Below are 24,399 nucleotides of genomic sequence, written 5' to 3' on the forward strand. Positions count from 1 at the left end.
CACAGTAATACGTCAGCAGCCCCCCATCTGCTACCCCCCCCGCAGCCGTCAGCGCCTCCCGCCCACCAGCAGCCCTGCCAATCAGTACCTTCCCCTCCCTCCCCATGCCTCCTGCCCACCACAATCAGCTGTTTTGCAGTGCGCAAGAGGCTCTGGTGGGGAGGGGGAAGGAGCGAGGGCATGGCAGGCTCAGGAGAAGGGGCAGGGGCCTTGGGGCAAGGGGTGGAGTAGTGGCAGGACCTGGGGCAGAGCAGGAGGTTTTAGCAGTGAGCACCCCACAGCACATTGGAAAGTTGGCACCTGTAGCTCCAGCCTCGGAGTCAACGCCTATGGAAGGAGCTGCATATTAACCTCTGAAGAGCTGCATGCAGCTCCGGAGCCACAGGTTGGCCACCCCTGTGGCTATCCCATCTCTGACAGGTGTTTGTCTAACCTGTTCTTAAAAACCTCCAAGTGAGGAAGGCAAGCAAAATTTGGTCCCTAGAGCCTAATTCTGCAGTTGTGATGTGTGCATAAGGCTTACTGATTTCAATGAGAGTTACGTGTGGGGAACAGTTACAGAGTCAGGCCCTGAAAACAAACGATGCAGAGCAAATCCTGTACCCCTTTCTTTAATCCTCCTTCCTCCCCTGATTATATCTTGGACACATGTTCATAATCCCAAACTTCTGACAAGTCTGTTTCTAGAAGAGATATTTCTAATCTTATTACTCAGAAACTGGAACCTGCAAAATAACTATAGAGGCTGCTCCGAAGCCCATTGACTGCAATAGGAGTTTGGATCAGGCCCATAAATTACATATTTCTATGCATTATAACTGAGTCATTAACCCTCGAGGGATAGTGCTATCCTGGTGAAACTCACTTCACAGCCATGCTGTCTTTCCTCTGTAAGAAATATGTTAAGCAAATGTGGGAAAAAGAGTGATGGGCCTCATCTTAATACAAATCTTTGTTGATATGAAATAGAGCGACACAGGGCTGAATTTGTACTGAAAGAGGTGCTCGGGCTCAAGCCACTTTTTTTTTAAACTTTCATAACTGACGTGTCAGGCTGGACGCCAGAGGTGCCAGGGCTATGAACTGCCAAACCTGGCACAAATTAGGCACCGTAGTGATGACTTCCTAAGTCACACTGCATAAAAATAAGAATTACTGTTGCTGGATGTAGTGTGATTATCGCTCGCCAGTTAATAACAGGCCACGTAAATTACAAAATATATCCTAGTGCATGAAATCAAATCAAGGTATAGAGATCTTAATAATAAAATACCCCATTAAGATGATACAATTTGAATGTGCTAGGCGGCATCACACTACTGCAATCCAAACTTCAATGCAGCCAATTTCATGTACATTTTGGTTCTCCAGAAGCCTGGGGGACAATCGATCTTAAACAATTAACCTTTTGCTCTCTTATCTTAAACGTTCTCTTCTCCTCTTTCCTTTCCTCACACTTTCTGCTCCTCTGTGCCTTTTCGCTCTTTTTATTCTCTACATTTACTCAGTTTTATCAGCCCCACATACTTTTTATGTAATGACCCCCAGAGATGATTGAATGCTCTCATGTGTTTCCTCGAAGTGATGATCGAGTAGGAAACCCATGCTCCCTGGATCTACATGGATTGATAACAGTAACACTTATTTTCAGATGCCTACAATCCAGCCATAAAGCAAGCAAACAAACAAAAACAAAAAATTCCTTGATTCAGACTTGGAACATGAAGTTCTTAGCCCTGGAATTTATTTTCTTCTAATAATGAAGTTCTTAATCAAAGTGCCAGATTATCAACAAGTATAAATCAACAATTTATACCAGCTAAGGATCAGGTCCAAAATCTTTTTACTCATTTATATTACATTCAAGTGCAGAAAGTACAATAAGAAGCACAAAAGTCCACTCATTTCAACTGCTTTATTCTTCTTCTGTTATTTAAGCGAGTTATGCAAATCTTTACATAGCCTGTGACCGGCCTTTTGGTGTTTAATAAAAACAAACCAAAACAGTTTAAAGCAGGTGAGATAGTAAGGATGTTCAGATTTTGAGGTGTCACAAATACCTGGTGCACTCCTATTAACATGCATTCACCAAAATGAATGCAGGTGCCTTGATAGTTTATGCAGGGAACACTTTTTCATAATTACACCCAAATCCTAATAAATCTCCAGGGAACCACCATCATGATAATAAGCCCCAAGAAGCTGCCCCAATATCATGCCAAAAATATTGCGGTAGGCAAAACAAAAGAAACAAAATCTCAGGAATCTCACTCATATAACACTGTTACTCCGACTTGCAGCCACCACAGCAAAAACATTCAGCGTTAAGGCTGAAACTGCATCTTTCACTAATCCTGTAATAGCTGCATATGATATGAATCTGTAAGGAATATATTGAGTGAGATTTCATAACATATGTTTCAAATATACAGGCACAACTAGGATTTCTCAGTCTGCAGTTTTTACTAAGATTCTGGGTCAGAGTCAGGGGCCCAGCTGATAATCTGTCAGGGAAGAAGACTGCAAAGGCAGAAAATTGCCACAGCCTCCCTTCCACTAGGGGAGGTGTAAAGAGCCAGAATTTCCCCCAAATTTGATTGTGCTAACTGAGAAAGTGCAGCTCTGATTCAGTGCATACCCACATTGCTGCTTTTGCCAGTGAGATTTATGGAGCCCTGATCATAACCAAAAGAACTGAAACCCAAGGAGAGTTGCTGGTGATGACCTTGCCTGCCTTATATACCAGTAGGATGCCCTGGTGCAGGGAGATGTAATTTACCCCTCCTGTGCCAGCACTAGTGAGTCTGGCCATCTGAATTTCTCCTGCCTTTGTGGGTTTAAAACTCTTAAGATTACCTGAACTCAATTTTTGGTGTGCTCTGATATACAAGGAAATAAACAAACAAACAGTAGGCCTGATTCTGAACTCCTTGATCCAGAAGCCAATGGGAGTTATGTCTAAGCAAAGAGTTCAGGATTTGACCCAGACAACAATGAAGTGGTTGGCTGTTCTTAGCACTACTGAACGATTAGTCAAACCAGTGGTCTCCCATGCAGGTCCTGTTCCACTCTAAACCACAGTTCCAGCACCACTCAAATCTGCATTGAGCTCGAGGACATTTCATGTGCATGCATCCGCCTGCAAAAAAGCAAAGAAGACAGAATTGTCTTTGGGCCTTAGCAAACAATGTAAGGAGAATGTGTATAAGCCGGTTAACCAGTGGTCATTGAAATTCATTTCTAAGTACTAGATTATGCCCATTAAGCTCATCTATAGAGTAAGAGGTGGTGCAGAACTGCTGAATCCCTTCCTGGAACTCTCCAATACCTGTCATTATATCCCTTTACTGGACGTGGCTTGCTCCTCACTGCAAGCTGATCATACTCCACAGGTTGGAGGAGTAAGAACTGCAGCTCTGCCTGACCCTTAAAGAGACTGTGCAAGGTATTGAGGAGGAGAGAAGGATTCTTGTACCCTCCTCACCTAATCATGTAAGGACTAAGTGATACTGTATCTGGTCCTTAGAAATAGCTCACAACTAGATGAAGAGCTGATAAGAGTGGATCAAAATTCAGTTCTTAACTGGAGTTTGGATTTAACAGCTGTGAAATTGCAAACAGAATACATCCAGATATACAGATTTTAGTGATGGATTGATATTTATCTCAAAATGGCACTAGCAGTTAAAGTTGAATGGCCTTCTTTACATCTGGAGGATTCTTTTAATCACGTTGGTATGTTTCCTATGTTTTTCTGTTACGTGTTTTGCATTTCCCTGTACTTTGAGTAACTTAATCTTCATGCCCCTGCCTTCAATCACGTTTTTTTTTTTAAATGGCTATACATTAAGAATAGCCAATGGTCATTAGAGCAATGCATGTCAAATGGTAACTATGTCAACTATAAAATGAAATCTCCTGTCTAACTCAAGCCTAAATGTACAATATAAACAAATGCTGAAAATAAAAGTCCTGACAATATATCATGATCTCGTTCTTAAACTGGATTTGTACATAGATTAAACTCCAGATGGCTAATATAATCTCTTGTAAACACAGAAAAGCCAAAATTTGGTATTTAGATGCCTATTGTGTAAATAAGGTATATTACCCTTACTGATGTGACACATTTTAGGACAAATTGGGTATTTAGGATGTCTACAGAGAACTGGATATTTCTATCCTTGTTTATATTTAACAGCAAAAAATTTACTAGTATTATTCTTTCAGGACAACCTACAATTCTACAGGATAACCACGTTCACGATCACCTGTGAGTAGAGTTGTGCAAAGAACGAACATTTTATTATGTGGAAGATTTCAAGATTCTAAATCTTGTTTTCATGCCGATTCAAAATTAAACCCAAACATTGTGAAATTCGCTGCAAAAGAAAATTCCAGAAAAACATTCATTTTGGACTGATCAAAACATTTTGTTCAAATAAAATCAAAACAATTCATTTTTGACTTTCTTATTTTATAATACACAACCAAATAATAAAATCTGAAATGAAAAAGTCAAAAAGAAAATAAAATAAAATCAAAGCCTTTTGTTCTGACAATGTCAACATGGATTTAATTTGTAAGTGGTAGCTTGGATTCTTTTCCCAAGAAAAGAAATTGCAGAGAAATTGACAGGATTTCTCAAAGTGTTTTTGATTTCAACCAAACTGTATTTTTTAAAGGAAAACTATTCCATCAAACTTTTACTGACCATAGATTCATAGATTCATAGATACTAAGGTCAGAAGGGACCACTCTGATCATCTAGCTCTAACAGCGAAGTTTACACTTGCCAGGATTTGTATATCTTGCATGTGGCGGTTTCCTGATTTCAACACACTGCTGTCTAAGGTTGTGTGTGTAAGTACTATGGGGAGGGATAAACACTGAACAGAGATAATGGACAAAATGTAAAGGGTAGACTAAAGACTCATGGCTTGATTTAAATAAACTGACAATCTGAAATCACTGCTGTGGAAAGAAAGAAGAGAGCTGAAATTGTAGACAAGTGACAGTTGACAGTGCCTAGAAGAACATGCACTATTTTGATTTTTTTTTCAGTGTCTGATGGTATTCTATGTATATTAGGGTTTCTTATCATGTCCATCACTGTAGTATCTAAGCACTTTTGAGATACAGTATTTTAGACCTGTATAATGAGGTTCTTAATGGACTCCAGGGAGTCTTCTGCTCTTCCTCAGTCTGAGCTACAGGAGTCGCTACTTGCAGTGTGTGTCTATCCTCGATGAGTGTTTTATATATATATAATGCTATAAATCATCCCAGTTATGGTGGGAAAGCTTTATTAAATAGGAGAGTCTTACAGCACACCTTGAAGATGATCTGGCCCCACATTGGACTAATCTCCTCTGGAAGCTCATTCCATTGCAGAACCCCTTTGACTCAAAATGCTTTTGTGACTTTGTCTAATTAAAATATAATTATGCAAATCATTATTGCTACCACTGTTATATAATACATGGCCAGAAAGGGTTAAACAGCTTGCAGGCTGAATGACCCAAAGCCAACCTTTAAAGTCATGTTAGAAAGGTATGCAAATGGTAATTAGGGTCATTCAATGTTAGATTGGCTAGAACTTTGAAATGCAAACCTATATTGTTAGAAATTAGAAGTGATACTAATTGTCTGTGTGTACTCATAAACGTTAGCCATATAAACAGACAGTTCCTGTCTGCCACTATAACTATTAATTCAGAGATCAAAAGGGAATATTAACATTTAGATGAATCTTGGGTGAAATAATGTCATTGTCTATATGCCTCTTTGTGATAGACTGCCTAATGGATAAATTGCCCTATGTTAATTTGTGTAATTAGTTACTGGTGGTGCTTAGGAAACAGAAGGTTACATCAAAAGCCTATTGTTTACCCAGGACTGTATGGCTGCTAGAAAACGGTATCAAAGACCCTTGGATCCTGATCCTGTCATCTCAGATATGCTTAAACTTCATCTGGGAAGTTTGAATCGCAAGATTGAGATCCCAGTTAAGCTGAATACCCTGAATATGATACTGGACATTGGACTATAACCTATGGACTAAATTCTAAAAGAACTCTTTGCAACTACAAAGCTCACCATCTCTACTACAAATCTGAACCTCAAGAACTGAACTCATGTCTGTATGTATATCGATCTTTTAACCATACTCTCTCTCTTTTCTTTTTTAATAAATTTTAGTTTTATTAATAAGAATTGGCTGTAAGCATGTATTTGGGTAAGATCTGGAATATTCATTAACCAGGAAGGTAATATGTCCGATCCTTTGGGATTGGTAGAACCTTTTCTTTTATATGATGAATAAGATTTTCATTAATCCTCATCATATCTCATTTGGGTGACTAGGTGTAGGCCTGAGGCTGGGTTACTTTAAGGGAACTGTGTTGTTGACTTCTGAGTAACCAGGGAGGTATAACAGAAGCTGTTTTGTGCTGTCTTGGTAAATCTAAGTATTGGAATATCCACTAATTTGGGGGATTGCTTGACCCATGCTTTGCAGTTCACCCTATTTGAGTGACCTCAGCTGGCTCTCCTGGGATTCTGGTCACAGTTTTATTTCCCAGTTCATAAGCATTTGATCCTGTCCCATTGTCCCAGAGGACTGCGTCTGTTTTGACAGGTTGTGGATTTAACTGATGGAGCTGGATCTTGACCTGTTGATGGCTTTGCAGATAAAAACCAAGGCCTTCAACTGAAAATGGAAGTGGGGCTGGAACAAGTGGAGGGATTTGAGCAGAGGGATGATGTGATCACAGCAGCCAGTCCTGCTGAGGAGGTATCAGTTTAAAAAAAAAATTTTTTTTCAAAGAATTAGACAGATTATTACATCTTGTAGAAAGACTAATAGGGAGGCACTGATCATTTCTGTTAGCAGTGGACACTGTTGTTTTCTGGCTTTCACCAGCCAGTAGGAAAACATCTAATTTGTAGGTGGTAGTTTGGATATTTCTCATTCATATAGTGTAGAGAAATGTAAGAAATTTCTTCTTGCCAAAATGGTTACATTTTTCAGCAAAGTAATTTGAAGTGGTGCATAGCTCTGCTGGGATCTCACTTTATATTTTAACATCAATGATTCCTTACATGGATACAGGATAAAACAGAATGTGTTAAATAAGGCTGTACTGTTAAAGGATGTATTAGCAGCCTTTTGATTTTGTACCAAGAAAAACTTGACCAAAATATAAATCTGTAGATTATGGTCACATTACACTGGGAACAATGGGTTGCAAGCAGTCAACAAATACTAGCACAGAAGCTGGAACGTACTGTACCCATTATCAGAGGATGAACCAAGCACAGCACCTTTTTATACTTCAGTTCCAGTACATCTAAGAATTCCTAACTTGCTACTATTGCTTGGGGATTTTACATTCTGACACATCCCTTGTCCTTGACCTGGATTGGGTTACAAACAATGGATAGTCTTGTCCTGTTCAGAGCCAGTTTGTGGAACAATTCTCTTTACAGTAATGCACAGAAAAAAATAGGTCTATTCTCTTCTTGATCCGAGTGGTGTATGCAAGCAACGTCCATAACCATTCGTGGGAGTAATACAAATATGTTCTTCATGCATCTAGCAGAGAAAAGAACAGATAGTTTTCTGTAGATTAAAACAGATTCTGTTGCACACAGTGGCTATGAGAAGGTCATGATCTCAGCCCTGCTCCCAGTGTGGCCAGTGGCTTTATGGTGATGATTTCTATCTTTTCTACACCTATTCAAGAGCTGTATTTTTAAGACTAATTTTTAAAGCGCTCAATAATTAAATCCTCTTCTACCTCTTTGCCCTCTTCTTCCTACAGGCCCACTTGCTAACAACACTCCAAGTCCTATCCCCCTTTCCCACTCTTGATTTCGTGCTTTCATTCCTGACGCTCTTTATGCTTGGATAAGTCTCCCACTTTCCATCTGACAAGTGTCCTATGTATTCCTTCTTCAAATCCCCTTCTTCCTACTTCTTTTCTAATAATCTCTCCACTCCTTTTTCTATCTGAAGCGTTAGCATCTCGGGGTCGGCAACATGTCTTACTCTGTGACTGTGAAGCCCTGTGTGAATAACTGGTGTAATCAATTAGCAGCAGTAGTAATTAATATTCATATTGTTGCTCCTTTTTTGACCCAAGCAGCTCTGCAAAGTTCAGTGTTCTGGAAATGTTCCTGCTGGAAGCAGAAATTGATGAAGTCTGGTATTTTCTTTGATGCAATCTTGTTTATTTAAAAGTAATGTGTGTCTGAGTGTAGAGGTCACCAAGAACTAAAAAGGCAGTTTCTTAGCTTACAACCTCAAGTCTCTGCAGCCAACACTAGACTCAAAATTCTCACTTTAGTTTTTTCCAGGGTCACACTGTGCTTACTGGTCATTGTTTGGCTTTCTTCCTGTTTACCTTTGCCTCCTGCCTTCTCTGTTCTTGTCTATTTTCTATTTCTGGGTTCTGCCTGCCTTCCTCCCTCCTGCCCAAAACAAATAAAACCCCCCAATACTCAGCCAAAATGCTCGCAGCCACACAATCGAAAACTCCTGGGTGGACTTTATCAGGCCTTGCTGTAGGAGCTATGAAGGGAGCACATGCATGTGGGTCCAATTATCCCCCAGCAGGTGTTGCAGGGGGGTATCTTGCTAGTAGGCCAACACTCAATCCTCCAAGCTGAGGCCTCTTGGCCCTTTCTTCTGCTCTCAAGGTCCCAGATAAAACAATAAAATAGCCCCCAGTCAGCAAACAATGTTAAGTGAAGGTATGAAGGAAAAGAAAGGAAAAAAACCCTGTAGGCAGTTCCCATCAGGATCAGGGTCTCTCTTACATTTCAGGGCTCTGGGAGTATCACAGTTACTTCAGAGTACACTGGGTCTCCAGTGCAAGTTTCAGTCTTTTCCCCTTTGGGGCTGGAAAAGCTCAATGGCCTGTTCCCTTCCTTAACTATCTCACAATTATTTTTGTAAGTGAAAGGTGTATTCACACATCAATGTCAATGAGGTTTTGTATTAACGTACAACAAGGTTTATCCCAGCTCATAACACTATGTCATCATTCAGTTAGGTTGTGGTAAATACCTCAGTATAGTTTGTAATACAAACATTATGAGCAAGAATAGTAACTCTGGAGTAATTCACATTAATTCTTTATGTTACATCCTGGTCTTGTGTACAGTGGTAAATAATACGTCTGTTCATTCCTCCCTGTGCCCACTCAACTCACACTAGGGTCAATGTTTGCTTCTCTTCACACATGCCCAGACTAGTGATTTGCTTAGGGAACTGGCTGTCACCACTCGATTCTTCCACTGACTCACTGTTTGATTTTGGGCAGCCCACTTAAGGCTCTCTGAGCCTCATTTCCCCTGTCTATAAAACAGATAATTCCTGCCTACCTACTCACAAGAGTCTTCTGAGGCTTAATTAATGGTTTTAAAGCACTTTGTGATCCTTGCATGGAAGGTGCTATTCTAAGTGATTCAGAAACTGTATTACAGGGAAGACTACAGGCTCCCTTTGTGCCTCTCTCTCTCTAGGCAAGTACAAAATCATACACATGGCTATATATACATTAATATTTGGACTGTAAAATTAATTTTAAAAAGGGAGGTTACTGCAAGTGTTAATTACTCTCCAATAAACTCACCATTTTTTTCTATTGGTACATGGCAACTAGGACATGGTTTGGTTGTTTTCTTGATTGTTTCTCTGGATGCCTCTTCCCATCGTGCTTGCATGGCTGTATGCGCATCAATCTTATATCCCTGAAAAGAGAGAAGCAACTGTGAGTACAATATAGCCAATTTCCTCTGTGAATCAAGATCTGAAGCATGATTGTGGATATTTACTAGAGTGATACAGACAGGAGGGTCTGAAAGTTCAATAAAACTGAAGTCTGCTGGAATCCTGCCCCTGCTGCCTCATAATTTAACCCATTTTGGTATAACAGAGAAAAATATTAAGATAGGGGAAAACTGCTGAGTCATGTACAGTACAGTTGGAGGATGGAGAGAGCTCAGTCCCTATGCAGGAAACTATTTTCCTCTGCTTTGCAACATGAAGCATGTTCCTTTGTTTTTGAGTTCTAGATTTTATTCAAATACATTATATTTCTGGTTACATGCACAAGCTACCCTAATAAAGGTTAGAGAACAGATACAAGAATACCAGAGAGGAAATAATAAGAAACCGATGAATAAGAAAGAAAGAAAAGATCCCCCCAAATAGTACAATGTTGATAGCAAGAGTCACCATGGAGCATGCATTAAAAGTGACTCCTGTGTTTGTCCTATTTCTGATTGATATAAAATTACCTAATCTACACAGGTTTCATAGTAGCAGCCGTGTTAATCTGTATTCGCAAAAAGAAAAGGAGTACTTGTGGCACCTTAGAGACTAACAAATTTAAAAATATGAAGTTGACAGATTTCCACTCTACGGCTAAATTCAGTGCCTTGCATAATGACAGGTTTCATAGTAGCAGCCGTGTTAGTCTGTATTCGCAAAAAGAAAAGGAGTACTTGTGCCACATGTACTCTCTAAAGTGCCACAAGTACTCCTTTTCTTTTTGCGAATACAGACTAACACGGCTGCTACTATGAAACCTGTCATTATGCAAGGCACTGAATTTAGCCGTATAGAGTGGAAATTTGTTAGTCTCTAAGGTGCCACAAGTACTCCTTTTCTTTTTGCTACTCTACACAGGTGCCATACTTGAGAATGCCTTAGCTATTTCTGACCTTAAATGATAATATAAGGACAAAAGGGACGATAATGTCATTAAATAACTTCTATAGTTCAAGGTTTGGAAAATAGATAGCTGATTTCCTTTGAAATATTACTGTGTAAAAACATTAAATCATGTATAGTTTCTGGCTTAAGTGAAGTATGATTCTCGTTAATTGTGTAACTAGAGACTGAGAAGGCTCTCTCGGAGGGTGCACTGGATGCGGGGATAGAATGCACAAACAATGCAACTCGACTGAGCAGGGGAAAGTTGTACTTGTGTTGTCTCCTGTACTCCAGCAGTTGCACATCTTCATTCTTTGTCAGCTTCAAGATGATATAGTTAGACACTTCATCATTGTCAATTCCACACTCGCTATCTGAATTCTCAAACTCTGTATATGACCATTTTGTCTCCTCTGGTGATGGTGTCTGTGTACCTGGCGAAACTAGCATAAATTTTTTCTCCTGCAATGAGACAAGCTTTTTGGTCTCTTGATTAACTTCCTGTCTCTCCTCTCCCATGAAAACTTTCATCCCCTACATTCGTGGGTGCAGGAAAACTCCTACTCTGTGCATAGGCTTGATTTCAAATTTTTTCATGAGACATTGCAAGGCTTTGGATTTGAGCTGACTTAGACTATCTTCATCAGTGGTAGAAGGATGGAAAAGCTTTTTCATCCTTTCGTGGCGAGTGGACTATGATGATTGCTCTAGTGCATCTGATGCTAAGTCTGTTAAGATGCTCAAGGTGTTGTGATCAAAGCTATCAATGAGCTGCGTATCCTCCTTTTCTGTCAAAATTTCATATACTCTGTCTCACTGCTCCTAGATTGTTTTAAACGTGAGTAGTTTGCTGTTTCATTATGTTTTTACATTTCTTTTCAGAGACTTCTGCAGTCTGCTTTGAAGTCCAAATCTCCCGATGTAAGTAATGAGATATCAGCTTGCATGGATAAGTTTGGTTACTGCTTCTTCTTTCTGGTTTCCCGGTTTGGTAGTGTGCTCAGGCACAGTATTTATAATGTGCATCGAGCAGCTTATTCACACATAGGACTTGAAAGTTGCAATCATGTTTGCTCCCCAGTCAGTAACGAAAACCATCTGGTTGGTAATGCTGCGTATAGCAAATCTTCTGAGTGTCTGAATAACAGCCGATCAAATGTTCTCTGCAGTTTTTGGTTTCCCGCTGTCAAACAGAGTCACACAAAGCGCTCACTCCACCGAACTGTTGTGGCTCTATCTAATGAAAAGTTACTCCCAAATTGCAACATTTCTGTAATCATCCATCCAAGATTGAGGGCAACACCCAATATTCCAAGAACGCTTTTCAGCTCCATGGAGATTTGTTGTCTTTTTTCCTTCTGCCAAAAGTGCAGCATGCCGGGCTACAGCTGTGGAATGTGGTATTAGCACACCTGCATCCATTTGACCATATTTGGCAGCCTTGTTAATCAAACATTAAGCATATGCAAGGAAGCCCTCGCCTGTTGAATGGTGATTTGCTACCTCTCAGACTCCATGGACTTTCAGAATGCTCAGTAATTCAAAAGGGGATTGCTGGTTCCCAGCACAGATGCACAGAGGATGTGCAAAGAACAACTCAGAATAGACAGGAATGGCGGAGCTTTGTTTGTGCCCTAAGCAACATCTTACAGGAAGGAGTCAGATACAGCACACTTCTAAAATGACTGCTATACAACTGTACATTAGTAGCTTCTCAGAAACAAACAAGCAGTTATTGTAAATAGTGAAGAAAATGTTTTATTAGTCCTGCATCTGCCTACTCTTTACAGTAGAATGACCTAGGACAGCAGTCTGAACTGCCTCTGTGAGCGGAAAGGACCATTTGTTTGAGCACAGAACTAGAAACTAGGAACACCTGAGTCCTAATCTGGCTCTCATACTGACTCCCTTAGTAGGTAAAGGAAAGTCACATAACCTCTCTGCATCCATTTGCTGACCTATAAAATGAGAATGACAATATTAACTTCACAGGGTATAGTGAGAGTTAATTACCTACTAACTGTAGAGACAATTAAAGATGAAAAACAGTGTAAGTAAGTACTATTATTGTGTGTGTAGACTAATATCTGCAAGAGAGAAACAGGTATAATTTTTGGATTCAATCCAACAAAACTTGAATGGGAATATTTTACCTAAACTGAGCTAATCAAAACTATACGAATCAATGCTTGCAAGTGTCCTTTTCCCACATCTGTTTTCTTTGTTGTGGCCTCATAATACCGTGTGCTGCGCCAAAATCTCACTTGCCAAATTGTTAACTTGATTTGTATCACTTGTGTTTGATCTTGATTTTGAAAACAAATTTGAATTTGGGAGAGGATCAGTTTACAAGTAATTAAAAAAAACTTAATAACTTTCAAGCCTGAATATGTATACCATTCAATAAGACAGACCAAACAGACTTTTTAAAAGACTGAATGATTACACTGGTGTTTTTCCACTGCAAAGAGTCTATTACGAAACAGATGCAACAGAATAATATTTTCAGTCTATTAGAGCTTTAGACACCCTCCCTACCTTTCTCTGACTGCAAAGTTAAAAACCACTTCTTACAGGAAATAAATGTGAAGAAATGGCACACAGTGGCCCTGTTCTTCCTGAATCAGTAAAGAGATCATATCATCCAGATGAGTCAGCCTCAGCCTAGAATACATACTCTATATATTTTCATCTAGTTTATTCCACAAGAGGAACAATAGAAAAATAAAGACAATTTCTATGGCATTGGGGATATCTGTAAAATACCAAGGACTGATTCCATCTTTTCTAAGTGGCCCAGCAGAGAACAAGTAGTATTTTTTACAATGTAAACATGCAGATAGAATATGATGTCTGGAATACTACTGAGTAGAAAAGGACCTGAGAACTCCCCATGTGATGCTGTAGCCAAAAGGGCTAATGTAATCCTTAGATGTATAAAGAGGGGAGCCAGGCAAAATGTCAATGGAATGTGAAGAGTGACTTTTGTTGCTGCAAAATAACCTTCAGAAATTGCTTCATATTTTTACCGAACCCTGTGGAAGTCCTACAGAGCATCTACAGTCATGGCTTAGGAGTTGCCAGTGTAATGCAGAACACTGTGGCCAAAAGGAAAACTATCTTAATAGAAGATCTGATTGCTTTGAGATTTACTGGACAGGAAGGGGCAGGGAAAGGAGTCAAGATGGTAGCAAAATAGGTCTGAAAGAAGCAGTTCAGTGATAGAAGTAGAGGTGAGGGAAACGAAGTGAGCTTTTTGTTTCTGTTTTATATCATTAAAATTCCCCTGTGGTATTGCAGTCTCATGTACTATAAAACTATTGAGGGCTTCTGAAGTTAATATAAGTACATAATACTGTGAAACAGCCTGATAAAACACACAGTGGAGAATGCATCCGATGAAGTGAGCTGTAGCTCACGAAAGCTTATGCTCTAATAAATTTGTTAGTCTCTAAGGTGCCACAAGTACTCCTTTTCTTTTTGTGAATACAGACTAACACGGCTGCTACTCTGAAACAGTGGAGATAACATTTCTGCTAGTCTGTGACTTATTTGTCTCCATCCCAATAGCATTCTTACATACATTTGATTTGTCCATTATCACATACTCTGGTCTTTTAATTTTAGTTTGTTTGACCAGGCTGAGTGAAAAGAGAGAAAAATCATAAAGAATACTGCAAAATTACTGGATTTTCCTTCCTCCTTCTCTAGGACCATCCATTGCCAACAGATGGATGCCCATTTTTATCAGTTTCAAAATTGACTTCAGTGATACTAGTGCACAGCAGAAAAGCTCTGAAGAAGTTCCTTGCCTTAAGGGTCTTTGAAATGGTGTTAAATGCTGCAGCTTCCTGACACTCATATAGGTTTTACTGAGAAAGAGTGAGATCAAGAGAGCATGTGCACAGGCATCAAATCCCTGTTCTCCTAGTACACCCAGAAGGCATGCTTAATTAGAACAGGATCTTCTCTGAAACAAAGAATTTGTGGGGAAAATCCAAAGCTGCTGTAAAAGAGCATAGCTCCACTGAAATCAACAAAGTTCCACTGAGTTACACCAGCTGACGATCTGACCCAGAAAGAACAAGATGCAGTATGGTACTATGTGGCTAACTCCACTGGAGACAGATGCAGATGTATTTGCCCAGGACGCCCAGAGGAGCTCTAAGCCCCACTGTGAGCGGAGGTGTGGGGAAGCTTAGACTCCCCCAGTCTCCATTACACACTGCCCATGTCTAAAGTGATATTTGCAATGTTTTTCAGCGTACAGATCGAGCCAGGATCTAAGCTAGCATGAGAATGAGTCTATGTGAGAGGTCATAATAGCATGGAATCCAACAACATATACATGTTCCTCCTGATGATTCATGCCCCATTTGAAGATTTAAGCAAAAAGCAAATGTGCCACTTCCTTTCCTATTAATAAACCAGCTTCTTGCTCCCTCTTGCGTATTTTAATATTATAATATTTATATTACACAAGCTCCTACATGCCACATCCAGGCTGTATCCCATTGTGCTAGGACCTGTATAAACATATCAATGGCAGTCCTTACCCTAAAGAACTAATGGCTTCTTTTGCACTGATTCGCTTGTCCAGTACTACACTTGAGCTTTGTCTTCTCCTCTTCCTCATATTCCCCAGAACTAGATATCAGATCCTCAGCAGTATTTTGACATATATATTTATCACCACTATTACATGTGAAAATAGACTTAGAAACCATAATGCCTCTGTGCACTGGATATGCTATATCAAGGGCCAATATATTGACCACTAATTGCTGCAGACAAAACACTGCTACAAGATGGGCACTAAACGACAATATATAACTGAGTGTCAGCAGCAAATTGACCGGGACCTCTCTTATGATTAACATTTCATATCAGTTACCTTGCCAATCGTTTGAATGGTAAAATACTAAAATATTAACATTCATATGCAACTGACTTCTAAGAAGATGTTTCTATATATATCCCCTTCCGTTTTACTCCTCTCCATAAAGTGAGCCTCCCCTAGAATTTCTTTCTTACTACTCCATCCTCATAGTGACATCACCTCTCTTTGGCATGGAAGATAACACCTGCTTGTGGCTGGCAGTGACATATAATTACTGCAAACAGTCACCAACACCAAGACCAGTCTCCACAACCTTACATACCAGCTGGGAATCTATAGCTAAAACAGCAGAACAGATTAGGTAGATGTTGTTCAGTGGCTATGAAGGACACCTTGGTGAGTACTATCTGTGAATTTCATGCCACCTATTGGTGACTTCAAGATCTACATGCTTTTAAAAATTCTAGGCAATCAAGCATTATAGACTATCTTGCAGCTCAATAAGCATTAATGTTAGCCTTTCCAAGAAATGCTTTACAAAACATTTCAGTAGAATGCTTGACGACACTCACTATCTCTCTTGGTAACAATGATTCATGTCGTAGTAATACAACAAATTATTTTGATCTCGCTTTCATAGATTTACAAACAGCAGACATTTAGCTCAAATACTTTATGCTCTCTAAAATTGCGGCTATTTGGGACCCCTACCTTTAATATTAAACATCTGTTCAATTTTTATTTTGCTTCTAATTTAATTACTGGACTTACAGAAACTTAGAGAAGTATGGAGTATGTATGGATGATCAAGGAGGACTGGATGCCTCAAGAGATTGGTAATAGAACATGGGGCTTTTCACCCAAGGCCCCTGGTGAATATCTCACCCATGCTAACAGTATCTGAAGGCCATTAACATCTGATTGCTGATTGGGGGCACAGCTGAAATGAGTTCATAATCTAATCTTGTTCCAGTTTTTAGTGGACATATATTAAAATCACACCCAAAAAACTCCACAGTTGGTACTATGTGATATCTCTAAGGTGCCACAAGTACTCCTTTTCTTTTTGCGAATACAGACTAACACGGCTGCTACTCTGAAACCTATCAGGAAATTGAGAACTATCTTCTAGCATCAGAGGTCAGATGACATTTGTACTGTAGTACAAGAAAATGCTAAAAACTACATGATCTGCCACCACATATTTAGCTTTCACTCTTTTCCCAACTCTATTCAGTGTTCTGCTTTACAATCTGCCAGTGTTACTAAAAGACATGTTTGCCAGGCTCCAGAAGATCTAGATTCCCAGAAGACCACCACCAAATAAGGGATATGCCTCACTGATAACTATACTGAACACTGTACTACCGGATTCTACTGTAATCCACCTCCCAGTTACATCATTAACACAGGCACTGGATAAAATGAACTAAAAATAATCATTCTAATATATAAGGTGATGAAATGTATGGTATAAGGGATAGCATGGGAATTTCATTTTGTTCCACATACCTCACTTTTTAGGCTGTACTAGTGTGGTTAATTTATCTCTAGCATAGTTTACATATTAATTGGCTCATAATTTTCAATACCTAAGTGCAACACCATTGTACAAAAGGCTATTTTTTGATTCTTCCAGAAAACTGAATTGGCTAAAGCCTTCTTTTCTCTTCAGTTAAGATTTTTGAGATGCACAGTACTCATTCCACTGAGCAGAAATTATTCTAGCTCTTCTTCCCCTGGATTATTTAAATCATAAAGAAACCCAGATGCACTGGATTAGCAGTAGGCAGTTATTAGTCACTTGTGGACTTGCACAGATCATGACATTTTCACATGTTGAAGCTATTAAGATCTAAAAGACCAGCTGTTGCCAAGCCATTAGTAATTCATTGTGCTCTAATGTGCTCACTGCCTGCTTGCAACTTCCTAAAAGTATACACCATTGTATATAAGGCTATTTTTTTATTCTTCCAGAAAACTGAATTGGCCAAAGCCTTCTTTTCTCTTTAGTTAAGATTTTTGAGATGCACAGTACTCATTCCACTGAGCAGAAATTACTCTAGCTCTTCTTCCCCTGGATTATTTAAATAATAAAGAAACCCAGATGCACTGGATTAGCAGTAGGCAGTTATTAGTCACTCGTGGACTTGCACAGATCATGACATTTTCACATGTTGAAGCTATTAAGATTTAAAAGACCAGCTGTTGCCAAGCCATTAGTAATTCATTGTGCTCTAATGGCTGGCCACTGCCTGCTTGCAACTTCCTAAAAGTGTATATATATTGTCATGATGCAGAATGCAGACCTGAAAAATAGATTTAGACAGGTATTTTCAAACAGCATGTGGCTATTTACACAGAGATTTTTTCACCTTTGGTTAGTGAGGAAGAACACATCTGTCCAAAGTTTGGTGGCAATACTTATGTATATATGTTATAAATAGTCTTTATAACATGCCTTTGACTACCTCACCTGTGCTCTACACACTAATCCATTTAACAGGACTAGTAACATTCCAAACTTCTGAACAGCTTCATATACCTGTAATATTTTTAAAAAGGCAACTTTTTGAATGAAGTTGCCAGGGTCACATTTTCTTCTTTTTCTTAAAATTATGCTTCTCTGAGGTCCAAAATGGGAAAATTTCAGTTCTGTACCAGTAACATGTTTATATCATGTTATATTATATATATTTATAACATGTTTATATTACATGTAATATCTCATGACGAACCAGGGCTCAAAATGGGAACTCTATTCAGTTGGAAAGGGGGGATTTCCAGCTGCCCGGCACCTGCTCGTAGACCTGGAAACCCTTGAGAAATTAGAATTTAAAGCTATCTCATCCTTATCCTCCCATTGCTGGAGCCCAACTGCCATTTTCCCTCCCAAGCAAGCATCAGAGGATCTGGATATAGGACCTAGATTTATGCTGATGGAAGAGGGGTGGGGAAGATCAGAGTGGAGTGGGGAAGAGGAGTAGGTAGAGCTTGTGAGAACTGTAGAGGGGTGAGGTTAACAAGGAAGGGAAAATGGAGCCAGGGAGCGGGGAGGGAAGAGAAGGAGGAAGAGGGTTAGTGGAAGATCAACAAGATTACAAAGATTGGCAAAGTTTGAAAAATGCTTTGAAGGTATATTTTCAGTAGTTGCCTTCCTAGGGCAGCTAGAGTGCATTTCCCTACCCTGCTAGGAAGGGGAAAAAGATGGTCAGGTCTGAAAGGCAGTCAAAGGCATATGATAAAGACTATTTATAACATATACAAATAGGTATTGCCAATAAGCTCTGGACAATGTGTTCTTGCTAAGGAGAAAATCTGTGTAAAGACCCACCCCCATGCTGTTTGAAAATACATTTCTAAGTCTATTTTTCAGGGATGTATTCTGCAGCATGATGAAATATACTTTAAAAATGTTAGAAACAAACAATGGCCAGCCATTAGAGCCCAATGAATTACTAATGGCTTGGCAACTGCTGACTATGTCTGGGTGACCCCAAGGTGTTGCTGGTGGGAATAGTGACAATAAAATATGTTTTAATGTCAGAAGACTATGGAAAAGACCCTTACTGAGAGGAGTTAGAGTAGCAGGACTCTCAAATGAGAGGGGGACTGAAGAAATGGGAGCAATACTGCATGATTCTTGCCCTACCTTTGAAAACTTAATACCATCATTGTATTAATCTACATGGAAACAAAAGACCAAAGATAAACAATATTTCTCAAAGGATAGTGCCCTAGTGAATATTAATATATTAGAAAGTTAACCTTTCCCTCATAGGGTTCTGTTTGCAATAAGGAAAGTGCCAAACAGAACCAAAATGAGAAAGCAAAGATGGGTAGGTATGAATCTTCAAATTATCTTCAGTAAGCCACATTGGCTCACCATACATATTTCACTCCATATACTCCTTATATAAGTGTTTCATATGCCGTACACAAGTGTTGTATTGCACAGTGGCATTGGAGGGAAAAGAAAAACAGTCATAGCACTTACACTGTCAAAAAGACTATATTGCTGGACTTTTTTTTAACTCCTTCGTTTTTCCATGATCCAGATGGAATGAAGACAATGTAAAAGATGACATAATTAATTATTTTGTTTGGGGTACAATAGCCAGTACTCCATCTCCTCTATTGCATAGCGCAAAAATGCAAACAAACCGTTTTGTCAGTAGTATACCACCACCTTGTGGAGAAAATGCAGTACTGCTGCTCTCTTCCTCCCTGTCTCTTAGTTCTTAGAGAGAAAAAAAGAAATGGGAACTTATGGTAACTGTGGTTTTTCGAGATGTGAGACAGATGTGTATTCCAAGTAGGTATGTGTGTGCACCCTGCGTGCTAGAGCAGGAAACTTTAGAGGGGCAGCACTCGAGCCTCATGCCTGTAGCCCCTCTCCTGGCTATATGTGGCGGCACTGTGCCTTCACACCAGATGTCCGGGGAAGACTCTGACACAGAGGGGACGGAAGGTGAGTTGTGGAATACATGTCTGCATCACATCTCGAAGAACCACAGTTACAGTAAGTGACAATTTCTTCTTCTTCAAGTAGATGCAGATGTGTATTCCAAGCTGGTGACTAGTGAGCAATTTCCCCATCTGAAAGTGGGGGCAGAGGCTACCTGAGTAAGACTGCTCTTCCAATATTAGCGTCCATTCTAGAAGAAGCAGTGGTCATGTAATGGTCTGTAAATGTATGTACGGATAACCATGTGGCTGCCCTACAAATGTCCAATATGGAAATGTCATTGAGGAATGCCCATAATGTTGCCTGTGCTCCTGTTGAATGTGCCTGTATCTGCTGAGGAGGCAGAGCCAATGCTATCTCATAGACAGTCTTGATGCAAGACATTATCCATCTAGAGATGGTCTGTGCAGAGCCTGCTTGACCCTTCATGCAGTCCTCATATGATACAAACAGGCGAGGCAGAGCACGAAATTGTTCAGTCCTGTTCAGATAGAAGACTAGACAGCATCTAATGTCTAGTTCAGGAGTCCTCAAACTTCATGGCACCGTGACTCCCTTCTGGCAACAAAAATTGCTACATAACTCCAGGAGAAGGGACCAAAGCCTGAGCCTGCCAGAGCCCTACTGCCCTTGATGGGAGGGCCAAAGCCCAAGCCCCACCACCATGGGTGGGGGGGGGGGGAGGCGGGAAGAGGGAGGGGAGAGGCAAAGCTGAAGTCCAAGGCCTTCAGCCCCAGACAGGGGACCTGGAACCTGAGCCCCGCCACCCAGGGCTGAAGCTCTTCAGCCCTGGGCAGTGGGGCTCAGGCTTTGGCTTTGGCTCCAGGCCCCAGCAAGTATAAACCAGCCCTGGCGACCCCATTAAAATGAGGTCACAACCCACTTTGGGGTCCCAACCCAGTTTGAGAACCACTGGTCTAGCATATGGAGGCACTGCTTCTTCGGGGAGGAATGCAGCTTGCCATATGGTTCAAATAAAACTGAGAGACCACCTTGGATACAAACTTTGGGTGTGGCCGAAGCATAACCTTGTCCTTGAGGAACTGCATACCAGGAGGCCCAGCAACTCACAAACCTTCCTGGCAGAGGTAATGACTATCAAGAATTCAGCTTTCTGAGACAAGAGGGGCAGCAGACAGGAAGCAAGGGGCTCAAATGGAGGCCCCATTAGAGACGCTAAACCCATGCTCAGGTCCCACAAGGGGACCGGCTCTTGGACTGGAGGATGCAGACAGAGAAATCCTATCAGAAATCTCGTCACCATGGCATTGGAGAAAATTGTTTTCCTTTGGATAGGTGGATGAAAAGCTGATTTTGCTGCCAAGTGCATTCTCAGAGTACTGAGTACTAGGTCCAATTTCTGAAGGCATAATAGATACTCCAAGATGTCATAGAGTCTGGGCTGATCTGCTTTGAGCTTGGTGATAATCTGGGAAAGGACTGGGACAGGAGGCATACCGAAGAGTTGACTGCCAGCTGCAATGGAAAGAGTTGGAGAAATAGCCAAGTTTGAGTCTCCGCATAGAGCAGAATAGATGACACTTTCTGTTTTCCCTCATCACAGAGAGCTCTATCAGAGGGATGTCCATGTTGCGAACACCATCCGAAGGACCTCTGTATTCAGGGACCACTCTTGGCTCGGGGAGAAAATCCTGCTGAGATGACCCCTGAGACCTCTGGTTAGTGGACAGCTTTTGGGGTGATGTCCTCTTCGGTACAGAACTGCCACAAGTTGATTGAGTCCAGGCAGAGTGATGTGGAGTGAGCTCCCACTTGTTTGTTCACATAGTACACTGTAGTGGTTTTGTCTGTGAGTATGTGAACCACTGAATGCCTGATAAAGTCCCAGAAGGCATGACATGTTGTGGATTGTCCAAAGCTCCAGCATGTTGATGTGAAGCGAGGTCTCCTCTTCCGACCGCAGACCCTACACCCTCAATGAATCCAGATGCGCTCCCCAACCCAGAAGAGATGCAGCGGAAACCACTGACCTGGTCAGAGAGGGCCACGCGATGGGGACCCCTTGTCACACACTGTGTGGGGACTCCCACCAGCTCAAGGACTCCAGGACTAATGGAAGAAAGCGTACCAACTTGTCCAGAGAATGCAGGGCAGGGAGGTAAACTATGATGAGTCACATGTGAAGAAGGTGAAAGCACAACCTGGTGAGTTGGGTGCAAGCAGACATGTGGACCAACAGACTCAGACACAAGCAGACTGTCATGGATAGTTGTGACTGCAAACTGAGGCACAGTTATCAGATCGCTTGGAAACGGTCGGTTGTCAGGCTTGCCTTTGACTTTGTGGAACCTAACATGGCCCCAGTGAACTCTATTTGCTGAGTGGGGGCAAAGGTCAACCGCATGCTGTTTAGGAGGAGACCTAAAGGGTCGATTAAGTGTAGCTTGGGGGAGCTGAGCACCTCCTCTCTGGATTCGCCCTGCAGCAACCAGTCCTCGAAGTAGGGGGAGATATGGATTCCCTTCCCTCTGAGGTATATCAGGACCACTGCCATTAATTTGGTGAAGACCCAGGGGGCAGAAGAGAGGCTGAATGGGAGAATAGTGTACTGAAAGTGGCGATCTCCTACCATGACTCGGCAGAATGGACACATGGAAGTAGATGTCTTGAAGGTCCAGATCAGTGAACCAGTTGTTCTGAGACAAAGCAAGGAGGCTAGCTTATAGAGTGACCATGTGGAACCTCACGAGTTTGATGAACTTGTTGAGCCCATGGAGGTCGAGAATAGGCCTCATCCCACCCTTGCATTTCAGTATCAGGAAATACCTGGAGTAGAACCCACAACCCCAGTGTTCTCACAGACTCCTCCAACACTCCCAACACTAGCAGAGAGATGACCAGCCTCAGGTGCCTGCCAACCTAGGTGGCCATACTGATCCATCAGTGGCCTCCAGACTCCCTCAGGTGAGCTAGAGCAGGAGAACAAGGATCCCATCTCTGAAGCAAAGGAGTCTTGGTACCTTGATACCTTGGAGACATGGTCCTCTTGCAAACAACAGTACTGGAGTGCCTGTCTCTGGTACCACATCCATACTAACCCAGGAAGGGGTGTTTCATGGTGCGGTGCTGAGACTTCAGTGGCATGCTCCAACTGAGGGGCCATCACTGCCGCCAGCCTTGTGAACTCTTCGATCAGCAGTGAGGATGGGTCCGAAAGGCAGAGTAGGTCCACAGCAGCCTGATATGCTGACACCACTGACATTGTTGGTACCGGCATCATTCCCATCGGTATATAGATGCCCAGAGGCCAGGACCAGAGTCCATGGTATGATGTGTCTGCCCTCCCTACCCTGTAACGAGGGAGAGTCAGAGGATTGTGGGCCGGAGCTGACACTGTGCTGATCCTTGCTCTTCTTAGGGGAGGCAGAAGTGACCCCTGAGACCTCTGGTTAGTGGACTTTGATGGGGGGGTTGATGTCCTCTTCAATACAGAACTGCCAGAAGTTGATTGAGTCCAGGGAGAGTAATCTGGAGAGAGTCCCCTGTTTATACATGCAAGGATAGCATTAGCCCTTTTGGCCACGGTGTCACACTGGGAGCTCATGTGCAGCTGATTATCCATCACAACCTGAATCTTTTTTAGAGTCACTGCTTCCTAGGATAGAGTCCTCCATCCTGTAAGGAACAAAGAATATAGGCCATCCAAAGTCTATGACTTTCCATTTAGCCATATTACAACACATATTGTTTGCTTGCGTCCAGCTTATCAAGCAATCCGATCACTCTATCAGTGACATGTCCTTTTATTGTTTACCAGACCTGCCAATCTCTGTGTCATCTGCACACTTTATCTGAAATTATTTATCTTATTTCCCAGGTCATGGATAAAAACGTTAATTCTTTTTTAAAATAGCCTGTGGCCAAGAGCCAATCCGTGTGAGACCTCACCAGAAACAGTGGTTTAAAGATTATTCTTCATTTTTCATTGCATTTTTAAACCTGCCAGTTTTTAATCCATTTACTATGTTCCATGCTAATTTTATATCTTCATCAAAATGTTATCTGGTACCAAGTCAAATGCCTTATAAAAGTCTAAATATATTATGTCAACACTATTACATAAAACCAACCAAATCTGTACTCTCCTACACCTGTCTCTTCTCTTCCTTTAGTATGTAAATTACACCACTTTTGACTTTTGTATACTCAGGCTCATGGAGCCACATTCAGAAATGAGGTATAAGGGGATGTAAAGCGGGAATATGAGTCTCAGTAGGTATAACTAAGAAACACCAAAGGGGCTGGAAACAAGGTGTGAACTGCATCATCTTAGATTCCTTTACATTCACCTCTTAATGTGGCTCAAAGAATGCTGTACAAGGTCATGAAAATTAGAGATAAAGG

The 24,399-nt window shown here is 41.1% G+C and overlaps 1 protein-coding gene across 6 annotated transcripts in view; it reads right to left on the reverse strand.

Annotated features, from left to right (window-relative positions):
* Positions 1 to 1,901: 1,901 nt before the first annotated feature.
* The window catches only part of PRKN (parkin RBR E3 ubiquitin protein ligase), a 1,277,841-nt gene continuing 1,255,343 nt past the window's right edge, over positions 1,902 to 24,399 (reverse strand). For all 6 annotated transcript variants that reach the window (XM_038394015.2, XM_043511264.1, XM_043511262.1 and 3 more), the window contains 2 exons: positions 9,642 to 9,759; positions 1,902 to 3,139 (listed from right to left, as the gene is read on the reverse strand). In XM_038394015.2, the coding sequence (XP_038249943.1) occupies positions 3,030 to 3,139; positions 9,642 to 9,759 (228 nt within the window). In that variant the 3' untranslated portion in view covers positions 1,902 to 3,029. The remainder of the gene's footprint in view (positions 3,140 to 9,641; positions 9,760 to 24,399) is intronic.

Source organism: Dermochelys coriacea, chromosome 3 (genome assembly GCF_009764565.3).
Source record: "Dermochelys coriacea isolate rDerCor1 chromosome 3, rDerCor1.pri.v4, whole genome shotgun sequence".
Taxonomy (NCBI): domain Eukaryota; kingdom Metazoa; phylum Chordata; order Testudines; family Dermochelyidae; genus Dermochelys; species Dermochelys coriacea.